Raw genomic sequence first — 11697 nt, forward strand, 5'->3', positions numbered from 1 at the left:
AAAAAACAACAACAAAAAAGAGTAAAGAACTGGGTGGTTGCTGCTGACAAAGCAGGTTGTTGTTCTGGAGGGTGATCATGGTCACAGATGGACTCTGCTGTCTGCTGCTTGTGACCCCTGGGGTTTCTGAGCAGCTGGTCCCTGCACTTTAAAACAGATACAATATCTAAAGCATGCCCATCCAAAACCCTGTGTATCCAAAAGCAGGGGATTATGTTGAACAAGCCGTGTAGGGGAAGTACCACTGCTGTTAGTGAGACACGGCGGCAGCTGCCACACGCAGTTAAACCAATACTGACTAGTTCTTACTCCAGCCCGCAGCACTCACTGCTCCGCTTTTCACCTCACCAGGGCCAGACCAACCGCATCAACCTGCAGCTCTAAGCCCCTGCAGGCACACCCCGCTGCATCTAGGTGCATCTCCGCCTGTGAAAGAGCTACGAATTCAACATTAGGATTACAGTTCAGACTTACCAGAACAGATGCACTGTGTCAGTTCCTCCCTTGTCACAGTCTTCCTCACTTTAAACCTCCAGTAAGTCTGGCAACAGCAGTTCAGTGCTGTGATCCCACCTGCAGCTAGCAGAGGTGCATCTTTCACCACTACAGACACACAAGCTGAAACACGTGAGCCTCCCGTTATTGCCACACACATGAGCTGGCACAGCCGCGGTTCTGAGATAAGCAGAATGTAGCTGAGCCTAGAAAACCTTTACATTTGGACTTCCAGGATCCTAAGAAATAGACAGGTTAGCAGCGGACTCTTTCAGGCTGGACAGCAGCATGTTACATAAACACCAGACAGTAGCCACACAGGCTGAAATCATGATTGAAACAGTCAAACCATTATAAACATACTTCTTCAAAATTTTATTTTTATTAAAGCAAAATTTCAGAGAACAAAGAGGTCCTGCTGTTGCATGGGTCTACTGCATATGCTGGCTAGACCATACATACAGAAACAACAGGTACACTTACCTAATTCTGACCGCTTTCTTACAAAATAACGCTTTCCTGAGGCTTCACAAGAGGTCATACAGGCGACCCATTCAAGGTCACTTATCAGTGTTTAATCACTCTGTTCCCCTCTGAATCCTGCGTGAACAGTAAATCATAGCACACATCTAACCACTGCTCCCCCAGTTTGCTCACGCTCCTCTTTGCAGCATCGCTGGAACGGCCCTCGGAGGGAGAGTCGGGCAGCTGCCTGCGAGAGCTGCCGTTGTCCTTGTGAGGAGATGGGACATTCTGGCAGCGGTGAGCGATTACTCTGTTCCCCTCGGAATCCTGGGTGAACAAGAGCCTGCAGGGACTGCTCAGTCCCGCCTTACCGCCCCATCCCTCCTCGGCTGAACCAGCACCAGCGTTCTGGCTGCGCTCTCTCAGAGGCTGTGCTCTAGCTAGTCTTTGTGGAGACGAATAAGCGCCAGCAGCCCAGGTACTGTCTCTCATTATCGTAGGATTTATATTCTCAGTCTCAGAGAAATCAATTATAGAATTCGCACTACTCAATTGGTGTGGTTTCTTGCTCTGGTTTGCACCAAGTCTTGGTTGGAAATCAAGTCTGGTCTTTGCCGCCTCCAGGAACAGCTGGCCCGCTTGTTTGTTTATCCCGCAGTCTGAAGTTATGCTGCCGCTTGCTGAAACTGTTTCTCCAGCAAATACACCAGACTCATTTCTGTGAGCAATGATCCGGTTGCCCCCTGAATCCTGGGTGAAACTGAAGAAGCAGCAATCCTCTCCCGCCCCACAGGAGGCTTCACTGTTGCTGTGGGACTCTGCTTGTAACACCGAAGAGTCTGGCAAAGGAGTCGACGAGGCTGGTGCTTTCTGTGCACAACGTTGGGGTGTAACCTGCACCATCACCTCCTTGGCTCTGAAGGATTGTTTCTGGGCTTCCTCCATCTGCGGCAAAGCCAAGATCTTCACAGTGTAGGCAGGCAAAGAAACACCTTTTTCTTTACAGTCTTCATTCAGGATGAAAGGAGATGGCCTGGAGTTTTCTTTGTCTTTTTCATCTGAAAACAACACAGAACTGGTTAAAGCCTGAGCTGGCACACACATTTCTTGGGGGTTAGTCACTACCCACAGCACCATTCCTTGACGCTTGACTCAGAACTGCCGCTTTACTGCTCCTTCAAGTAGCACCACGCAGACTGTTCGACACCAGACTAGCACTGCTGCTGCCTCATGGTCATCTGTGTTTGTGCTGCTGAGCCTGCCATGGAATGGCAGCCTAAAACACTGGAGCAGTTCAACTAAGCGAGCTTCCCTCAAGTGAGATGCAAGAACTGCATCTCCAGCTGCTCCAGTTTTTGGCCTCTCTGCTTTCCTCCTCTCAGCCTACCAGGCAGTTCACCTGTGATGTTGCCTTTAAAAGCAGCAGCTCAACAGTTAGTTACCAAAAAAAAAAAACCAAAAAACAAACAACCAAACAACAACAACAAAAAAAAACCCACAAAACTCCACAGTGAAACTTCTACAGCTTGCCTTCATCACCTGAAGAAGGCATCAAGTCCCATGTTTGCTTCTGAAACCATTTAATATAAAATTTAATACAACCTCAATATATATACGAACTCATCGTCAATTCAGGATAAGCTAAAAAAAAAAAAACAAACAAAAAAAAAAAAACCCAAAAAAAACCCAAACCAAAACCAAAAAACAAATAAATAAGAAATACTCCAGCATCTTAAATCCTACAGACCTCTGACAAACAGCAGCAGCATTCAGTGAATCCAAACACACACAGTGAGTAAGTGAACACAATCGAGGGAATCAAATGACAAAAAGAGGAGAGCACACAACACATTCAAAAGGAGTAGGAATAACGAATCCAAAGCAAAAACCATCAATGGCCCTGTCACAACACAAAAATCCTGTCAAATAATTGAATTGTACAATTTAGGTAATGCTTCCTCTCATCTGCTTATTGCTAAACTATTTCAATGTTGATAAACTAGCCATTACACAACTTAAAATATACAAACAACTACACAATCCTGCACTGCTGGTTCCTGCATCCATTTCATTTCCCTATATTTGTTAATTTGAGACCCACGAACAAATCCCAGCTGCTTCTATTCCAGAGCACAAAAGCAGCCTCAAAAGCACAGAGGTTGTGAGCTGGCTTAATTAGCTTAAATATTCCAGTTCCCTTGCGATTCCTTCATTGGTTCAGTTAGGATTAAACACTGTATTCTTCAGAAAATGCTTTGTCCAACCCTTCATAAAAAGCTTTCCTCACTCACCTCCCGCTGATTCCCCTTACAGGGAGGTGGTTTGAACCACATAAGATTAATTTTCACTTCCAGCTATAATGTTCTTCCAAGGGCATTTAACTGACAATTTAGGGCTGCCCTCGTTTAGAGAAAACCTGGCATGTAACGCTCTGGATGCTGCGCTTTCCCCGGGAAGGGAGAGCTGCCCTCAGGACACCTCCGGGCTCGGTGCTCCTGCCCAGACTGTGCCCTGCCCCAGCCGAAGTGGTGTTCCCAACTGGATTGTCCTTTATGTGATACCATCGGGCAACCCAGAACTGGACGTTTTGCCACCTGGATGGTTTGTGTCAGCGCTCGGGCTGAGTCAGGCATCCCAGTGTCCCACTGAAAACTTCAGTTTTGCAGGGAGTAAAGCCCGGTGCATTATTTAGAGTTCAGATTGCTCTCCAGCAAAGACTGGCTACAACTGCTGCTACTTGGTCTAAGACTGTAAAAGGTGCCTGCATTTAGATTAACCATCACAATACAATCCTTTCTAGGAGTTCAAACCTTTAACCTTTACCATCTTCACTAGAAAATCCACTTTTCTGCCTAGTAAAGCTGCCAAGAAATAAAGCGAGATGGCTTTCCTATGATGGCCTGAAACTCCTTTCCTATGGGGGCATACGCTGTTCCCCATTACCTGTCTGAGCGCTGAAGAAGGCGGGGATGATGGTTTGCTTGGTGCGTGGCTGAGAGGCTCTTGTCTGCGTGAAAGCGACCGAGGCGTGCTTCCTTTCCAGAATTCGACTAGGTGCTTTTGGTTTGGCTACAGGAGGCTGGGTAGGGAAAGAAACAAGTGGAAAGTGAATATAGCCGCTAAAAACAATTCTACCCTTCTTTCAGCATTGTGGCACAGTTCCCACCTTTGTTAAACGGTCCAACTCTTCCTGTAACACCATCACAGAATGGCTGAGGTTGGAAGGGGCCCACGCAGCTCACCTTGTCCGACTCCCTGCTCGAGCAGGGTCACCCTGAGCAGGAGGCTCAGGACGGAGGCTGCAGGCTGTCCCTGCCGTCCTGCACCGTCCCAGCTTTGTTAAACCCCGCTCACGCCTCTTGAAATAGTTTCCCACCGCACCCGACTCACAGCCTCGCTCTGCCAGCCACCCCGAACTCGCAGTACCACAGCATCTCCCACCTCCACCCCCCCGGGAACCACACGCTCCCTCGGGACGGGGGTCTGGGCACATCCCGCCTGGCTGCAGCGCCCCCCCCCCCCCCCCCCGGCCGGGACGCCCCACACCTGCGCCGCGTTCTGCTTCAGCTCGGCGGTATCCAGCCAGACATCGCACGCTTCGGCCTGCTGGGCCGCGTCCCCTTTCCGCCTGCGCTTCATCCCCAGCACCGGGCGGTCTCCCGGAGCGCGGAGCTCAGCGGGGCCCCGAGGAAGGGCCGGGGCCGGGGCGCTACCTCAGACGCCGGGTCCGGCCCCGCTCCCTTCTTCCCGCCTTCGCCCCAGGCTCCGCCCCCGCCTAACGGCCGCCAACGGTTACCGCGCGCGCTCGTGGGAGAGAGGGACCAATCCGAGCGGCCGGGCGGGATGAGCGGCAGGTCGAGCCCCGCCCACCCTGGGCCGTGCCCTCTATAAAGCGGCGGCTCCCTGAGGAGATTGATGGCGGCGGGACCGGGACCGGCTTCTGAGCGGCGGGAGAGGGGCGGCCGGTGCCAGAGGCTCCTCGGCAAGATGGGGGCGAGTGCCTGCAGAGATGCCAGCGGGGGGGGCGGGAGAAACAGGGGCTGCTGTGCAGGTCAGAGGGGGAGCAGCACAACACACCTGGTGTTTTTCCTCTCCCTGATGCTCTCCTGCCCCCAGCCCGGCGGTTTGCTGAACAACCCAAGCCCTGACACCCCCCCCCCCCCCCCCCCCCCAGCCCCTCTCATCTTGTCTTTACAAGCCGCAGGTGCAGGTGCAGGGCAGCCACAGGCTGCATGCTTCAAACCATTGCAGCCAACACACCAGCACCTGCTGAGAGGGCCTCATCCACCCCAGGGGGTGCAGAGGTCCCTGTTGCTGCACTGGGGCTCAGCCTCCCTCACATCAGCCCCAGCCACACTCCATCTCTCCTCTTACTGCACTTTTACCTCTCTCACAACCCCACACTCTCACCAGGTAAGGGACAGGGTCTTCTCACTGCACAGATAGCTCTGTACAACTCCCTAAGCCATATAAAAGGGGCCTGAAGTGATATTAAATAAATGCTCTACCCTCCTTTGTGGTTTATACAAGCTCACCTCAGTCTGTTTCCACAGGTTAGATTCTGCCACCACTAATGGGGGGCCAGATGGCAGCTCCTTACCTTTTGCTTTGAGACCTGGTAGCTTCCAAGAACCTTTCCCAGCCCACCGCTGTTAAGAGTACAGAGCTGCAGCACTAACAACATTTTGTTCCCACTGTTTATTCAGACATATGAATTAAACCAGTGTACCATTTTAAGAGCGAGCTGGAACTAATTCTGAATTTAAAAAAGCATAAAATGCAGCTCTTACTTTCCCTCCCTATAGAGACCACTAGTTCCTGAAGCATTTAATTCCTTTTCTCCTCAAAGTTTGTGGCCAGATTTGTGCCAGCATCACCACAGCTGGCTGGAGATGAACCATTCAGGTAAGGTCACCTGCTTCTCCTTCAGGGCTCTTACTCTTCCTTGAAGCTCAACTTGTTCTTCACCTTCCGGGCCATGTACGCAGCTGTGAGGACAGAGCAGGTCACAGTGAAGAGGCACAGGGCAGAGAAGTTATGCGCCAAATCACCCTGAAGAGTGGAATAGATCTGTCGCCTGGATTCATAGTCCAACACCACTGCCTCGATCTGCGCCAGCGTGCAGAGTACCAGGCACACGTGAAAAATCTGATGGCTCTGCCCAAAAAAGTGACATTTCCCGGGGAACCACTTCTCGGGGTAAGGGTGTGAGAAAAAAAAGGCACCAATGAGGAAAAACAGCACCTGGCATTTGTGGTACAGAAGGGCCGGGTCAGCCCGCTCAGAGGGCGGCGCGGTGTAGATGCGGTGGACCACGGGGCTGATGTCCAGCATGTACGCCAGGCTGGAGGGCAGCTCCTGGCAGAGCCGGCTCAGAAGGCGAGCGGACTGGTGGTACCGGTACTTGGCATAGCAGGAACCGGCGCAGGACAGCCACGCTAACAGGACAGCCACTGGCATGTAAAACCCCTTGATCTTCTCATGCCAGCTTGGCTCGATAGCGTAGTAGTAGTGCCCCAGAGCGCTGCCGTACTGGTAAATGGCGACCCCCACGTAGTCCATGAAGAAGAAGCTGTAGTGCCAGAACTCAGATTTGGCCTGCAGAAGGTGGGCAAGGGTGCTGAATGTCAGGTAGGTGATGGACGCCACGATGATGATGAGGAGGGGCTGGGCGTGCAGGTCCTGCCCAAAATCCACCCGCTGCGAGAGCTGCTGGAACCGCAGCAGCAGGATCAGTGCTGCCACCAGATGGGTCCAGACGTTGATGGCCTCGTTGTGCTGCTGGAAGAGTGTCGAGAAGTAATAGCACCAGGTCTGCTGCACTGGCCGGTAGCCGGTGTGGATGTAGGGCTTCCAGAAGACCTTCGGCACCTCCGAGCTGCTGACGGTGGAAGGGGAGAGGGGGGCCATCAGCTGAGGGACCTGCCGCAGGTTAATGAAGAGGCGGCTAAGCTTTTCGGTGATGACCGTTGCCATGATGCAGCCAAACTCCAGGACACCGCCACACAGAACAACCTTTGGGATGGAAAGGAAGTTTTGCTGTGGGGTTTAATAGTGACTTTACCCCCAAAAAAAGAAAAACCAACCCAAATCAACAAGCAGGGGCCGTTTAAATGCTTTGTCTGGTTTTGGTTTTTTTTTTCCAAAGATATGTAAAATCATGTGTGACTGGAGGATGGCCTCATTATAGCTGAAACAAAAGAATCACCAAAAATAGTAATAGGAAGGAGGCTGAATGGAGATTTAAGAACCCCTGGAGTGCCCCATGCTGCACAAGCAACAGACTGTCTGGAGGAGTACAGAGGTAGAGGACACCAGTACAGGGTTAACTGACAATAATTAACACACCAGGACACATCAGTTCCTAGCTCACCCCTTCCCAGCAGTTTGGGAACTGCTAAACAAACTAAACATCCTAAACAAACTTCCCTCTCCAGGAGCAGCCCAGAGTTTCCCCCTTTTAAACTGCCTGCAGTATCTATCTTTACAAATAACAACAAGCCGCGTTCCCACAAGCAGTGAGGTGACCTGCTCTGCCTCACAAGGGGTGCATCTGAGAACATAACTGTAACACCAGTAACAGAAGACACAACTTCTGTGTTTCAAGTTTTTACTGTCTTTTTTCAGCTCCCGATTTTCCATGTGGCTTTGCACAAAAACAATGCGGCTCGAGTAAGTTCATCCTGTTGCATCACCAAGACCCAGCAGCGTAATCTTTGCGAGCAAGCGCTTCCATATTTACAGTTTTGAAGCTGCTGTCCTCACCAAGATAAAGGCAGCCTTACTGGCTTGTTCTGCCTTGTCACGGCAGCCTTAAAAACCTATTGAACAGAACATGCTCAAAATGAGATTTCCCCCCTCTTACCTGCTCTTGCTCAGACAAGTTCTGAAGAAGACAGCCCGACTCCTGTCCAGCTGCAGTGCTGATTTACGCCTCAACTCCTGGCAAGCGCAGTTGTTTCAGGGACAGCTCAGACAGGAAAAGCTCTTCAAAGTTTGGGAACAGGAGGAGGAGGGGTTGGAACTGTTTATTTTAACAATCTCTGTAATTTCCTAATCAAAATGGAGTAGAGAGGTTTGTAACTCATGCCTGCCTGAAGCTGAGGAACACAGACACAGATAAAAACTGGCTGTTTGCTGCTCAGCTTCCCTCTTGAATGTTTTTTTTTTCCCTACCTCACCTGGTTAAAGAGGCCCCACACCAAAAACAACTCACCTGGCTCAGGGCAGTACCTGGCAGAGGGCAATCCTGACCCTCGCTTGGCCTCCTAAACCCTCCTGTAACACTGCAACATGCGCAGGCAGCCAGTGAAAAATTAACTTCATAAACCTCTTCCGCACTTGCAGCTGCTGCACTGAACTGAAACAGCCTCGAGTCCTGCCGGGGAGATGTGGGCAAAAGCAGAACTTCCAAGGTTAAGCTATTTTGACCAAAATTCGATGGGCGGTTTGGAAGAAAACACTGCCCTTCTGCCGCTCGGAGAACTTAACTTGCCTCTGTGCCAGGGCTGCTGCTGCTGCCCATGAAGACACCTGGGTACATGGGGAGGGGGCTCACCTCCAGACCATGTCTGACCGCCCTCACGGCTGCCAGAAGACAAATTCCTACAGGAAAGTCACCCCTGGTTCTGCTCAGGGAATGCTGCGGCAAAAGCAGCAGGAAAAGCTGCGTTCAGAGCAGCCAAGCACAAGGCAGGAAAGGGAGCAGTGTTTACATCAGGTCCTCCGAAACTTGTTGCAGCAGGACTTAATTTGCAAAGCTCTTCCCAGCTACGAAGCCTTGAGCAATGCTCAGTTAACAAACGGCGCGCATCCTGTGCGGTGCTGGAAATCATTAATCTGGCTTGTACCCTGAACAACCTCCACGTACCTACGAGGTGTCAGTAGCATTGCCTGTTATATCCTACAGAGCATTCTTTTCTCAAGCAGCATCCACCCATCCTGCTGAATTTTTTCTTAATGATACAGACTCAGCCCCCAGCTGCTGACACGCCTGTTTGCTCCCGTACCTACATCTATATTTAGCCTTCTAGAGCACAAATACGTTTAAGTGAAGATCGGTTCCTTCTCAGCACAGGCTCACCGAGCCCCCACACCCGGGCAGCCTCTCCTCCCTGCCGGCAGAACAGCAGCACCAGCCCTGCCAAAACCCCTTCTGGGGCAGCCAGGGACCGATCCCCCCCCCACCCCGGAATATTTTTTTTTTCCCCGGTGGGGTGGTGGTGTGTTTTTCAGGACACGAGTGCAGCTGGAGGTCAGGATCGCTGGGGCCCTGGACCCTGACAGGACCTGCTGCCCGGGACCCCCCCCGCTTCTCACCAAGGCACTTGCTGAGCCCACCGCAGCTCCCCTCCCCGTCGGACCGGGCTGCACCTCCTCACCGCCCCCCCCGGCTTCAACACCGGCGGCGGCCGCGGCTTCTCCCCCTCCCCGTCCCCGCCGGAGCCCTCCGTGCCCGCTTACCCCCCCCCCGCGGCTCCGCCGGGCAGGGTCCCCGGCTCCGGGAGGCGGCAGCACACGGAGGATGCGCCGTTTTCCATCCGGGTTGGGCTTCTCTCCTTAATGACTGACCTGTCTCAGATGGGGAGATGAAGGAAACCGGTGGGGTTTCTGTCCCGACCCCCCCGCCATCCCCAAAAGCTGGTTTGAATCGTTACCTCACCCATTGCCCCCACCGCACCCGTGACACGGGCCAGCACCTATTTTGTAACCTGCTACCGCGGGCTGGGCTGCCTAGCCTAGGAAATACAGCTGCAGAGCTGCTTTTTTGTCCTTTTTTTTTTTTTTTTTTTTTTTTTTTTTTCAAGCAACCTGTTCATAGTCCGGCTTTCCCTACCAGAGAGGGCATTACTGTTTTCCTGCCTGAGCACCATCTCCTCCATGCTAGTTTCCCCCCTCCCCTTACTCCGTTCTCAGATCATTACTACCCTCTCGCTATCTGCATCCCCCAATCTCATTTCCCCCCCCCCCCCCCCCGCAGCTCCCAGAGGAACCAGACCCAGCTCAGGCCCCGGGCATTAAGCTCCAGTTAAGAATAACACAGGCAACCACATAAAACAGAACTGAGACAAGGGAACAGAAGGCCCCGAGCTGCGATCTGACAGCTTTGGCAAGTCAAAAAAATCACATTTTAACATCTCTCTCTGCTCTTAACACCATTTGGGCTTTGGCAGTGCTGTCATCCTCCTCCCCCACCCCTTGAGAAGATGGGGAAAACCCACACACAGTATTTGGGACACTTGGTCCTTTCTCAGCAGGTAAAGAAATACGTTAAAATGAAGAGCCATTTTTGATTGCTAATTATGCCTGATCTTGTCTATGGGAACTGATCCAGTGATCACTTAAACCTCCATTTTGTGGTGCTAGAGACACTCAGCATCTTTCCTAACCACGTTATGTAGCAGGTCTCAAAGCGCAGCTCTGTATTCCCCTGTCCTCCTCACCTCCCGGGGTGGATCCTGACCCACATCCCCTGCTCTCGTCTTACACAACGTTGATATGCCATGAAAAACCCCAAAACCACACTATGACCCCACTGCAGATGGGTGGTTGCTCCCCAACAGGTAGAAGTACAGTCTCTCTTACCTTAAATGATGAAGTATCATAACACTTCTGAAAATCCTTCAGGGAAAGGATCTGATCGCAGCCTTCCTGTGCATGAAGCCTGGCTTTATCTCACTGCTCTTCTTTCACTCAAACAACGTAATATCAGCTTTTGGTTAAGTACAACTCTGATGCAATCAAAAGTGGTTAATATGATGCATGAAAGCTTTCTAAACTGAGGTTCCTTCTTTAGCAAACCCCAGAAGACAGGTCAAGTGGTCCAGGACTCAATTAGCCCCTTAAAAAAAAAAAAAATTCTCTACCAGCTCTTCCATCCTCAGAAGATGCAAGTCTGTCACCCGGGCAGTGCCAGATGCCCCAGGTGTGGAGTTCACTTGAAAACAAACCTGGTAGCCAAGCCTCAAGATCAAGGACACAAAAGGGGGAAGACAGGACCAAGTGTGCCTCCCCAAGACCAGCGCTACCGCGTGTTTGACATTAACAGGAGCTGTGAAACCCAAAGCTTCCTCCCTCCGAGGGAACGCACTTACTAAAGCGAAATACTTCAGAACAGAGTGTTTATACTGAATAAGTTGGGTGGCTGTTCACACACCCCGATTGCAACCTTGTCTTTGCTGCAGAGTAGCACGAGTACCTGTGGATGTCCTTAGAGGAAGGGTTTGGTTTGGTTTGTTTGGGGTTGTTTGTTTTTTTTTTCCAAAAATGCACCCATACAGTACAGCAACTTTGTACCCAATCCACGTAAAAAGCATCTTTCCCCAGAGTGCAAGCACAGTTGTATCCATTTTGCACACCCCAGAAAAACCATAGATGATACACATCTCATTGTGGGCAGGAGTTTATCTTCAGACTCGCCCTGTGGCACAGTGTACTATCCCAACACATCTGCAGCAGAATAATTCTTATCCACAACAACATTTTCAATTTGGGGAGGCTCACAATCCCAGCACAGAACAGGTTTCTGACACTGCAGAAGCAGTACATAAGTCACCATTCAATAGCACAAGTCATCTTCTAGAAACCCTTACCAAAAAAAAAGGCTCAGATCAGAGTCATGTGGTAACAAGGACTTGTTTGTTGAAGTCTCAGCATCCAAAGGGAGGTGGTTCTGAACTCTTTTTAACAAAAAGACACAACAGCTGACAACTGCTGAGGTGTCAAAACAAAGCTCTG

General features: G+C 51.1%; 2 protein-coding genes across 11 annotated transcripts; both read right to left on the reverse strand.

Annotated features, from left to right (window-relative positions):
- Positions 1-646: 646 nt before the first annotated feature.
- LOC115351762 (aurora kinase A and ninein-interacting protein-like) lies at positions 647-5651 on the reverse strand. Of its 3 annotated transcripts, XR_005934078.1 has the most exons (4): positions 4507-5088; positions 3904-4039; positions 979-2018; positions 647-734 (listed from the first exon to the last, which is right to left on the reverse strand). XR_005934078.1 is itself a non-coding variant. In XM_030038928.1 (3 exons), the coding sequence occupies exons 1-3, from the start codon at positions 5642-5644 to the stop codon at positions 1063-1065; spliced, it is 1176 nt and encodes a 391-aa protein (XP_029894788.1). In that variant the 5' UTR covers positions 5645-5651; the 3' UTR covers positions 859-1062. The 3 variants fall into 3 exon arrangements, 2 of the variants coding, with proteins under 2 accessions (XP_029894788.1, XP_029894787.1); XM_030038928.1 differs by lacking the exons at positions 647-734; positions 4507-5088 and adding an exon at positions 5561-5651 and having other exon boundaries at positions 859-2018; XM_030038927.2 differs by lacking the exon at positions 647-734 and having other exon boundaries at positions 859-2018.
- On the reverse strand, positions 5644-10801 carry PAQR7 (progestin and adipoQ receptor family member 7). 8 transcript variants are annotated; one of them, XM_041129009.1, is made up of 3 exons: positions 10546-10801; positions 9426-9531; positions 5644-6975 (listed from the first exon to the last, which is right to left on the reverse strand). In XM_041129009.1, exons 1-3 carry the CDS (start codon positions 10563-10565, stop codon positions 5896-5898), a joined length of 1206 nt encoding a protein of 401 aa, XP_040984943.1. In that variant the 5' UTR covers positions 10566-10801; the 3' UTR covers positions 5644-5895. The 8 variants fall into 8 exon arrangements, 7 of the variants coding, with proteins under 7 accessions (XP_040984943.1, XP_040984945.1, XP_040984944.1 ...); XM_041129011.1 differs by lacking the exons at positions 9426-9531; positions 10546-10801 and adding exons at positions 7826-7947; positions 8177-8219; XM_041129010.1 differs by lacking the exons at positions 9426-9531; positions 10546-10801 and adding exons at positions 7826-8013; positions 8177-8191.
- Positions 10802-11697: the final 896 nt, after the last annotated feature.

Source organism: Aquila chrysaetos, chromosome 16 (genome assembly GCF_900496995.4).
Source record: "Aquila chrysaetos chrysaetos chromosome 16, bAquChr1.4, whole genome shotgun sequence".
NCBI lineage: Eukaryota > Metazoa > Chordata > Aves > Accipitriformes > Accipitridae > Aquila > Aquila chrysaetos.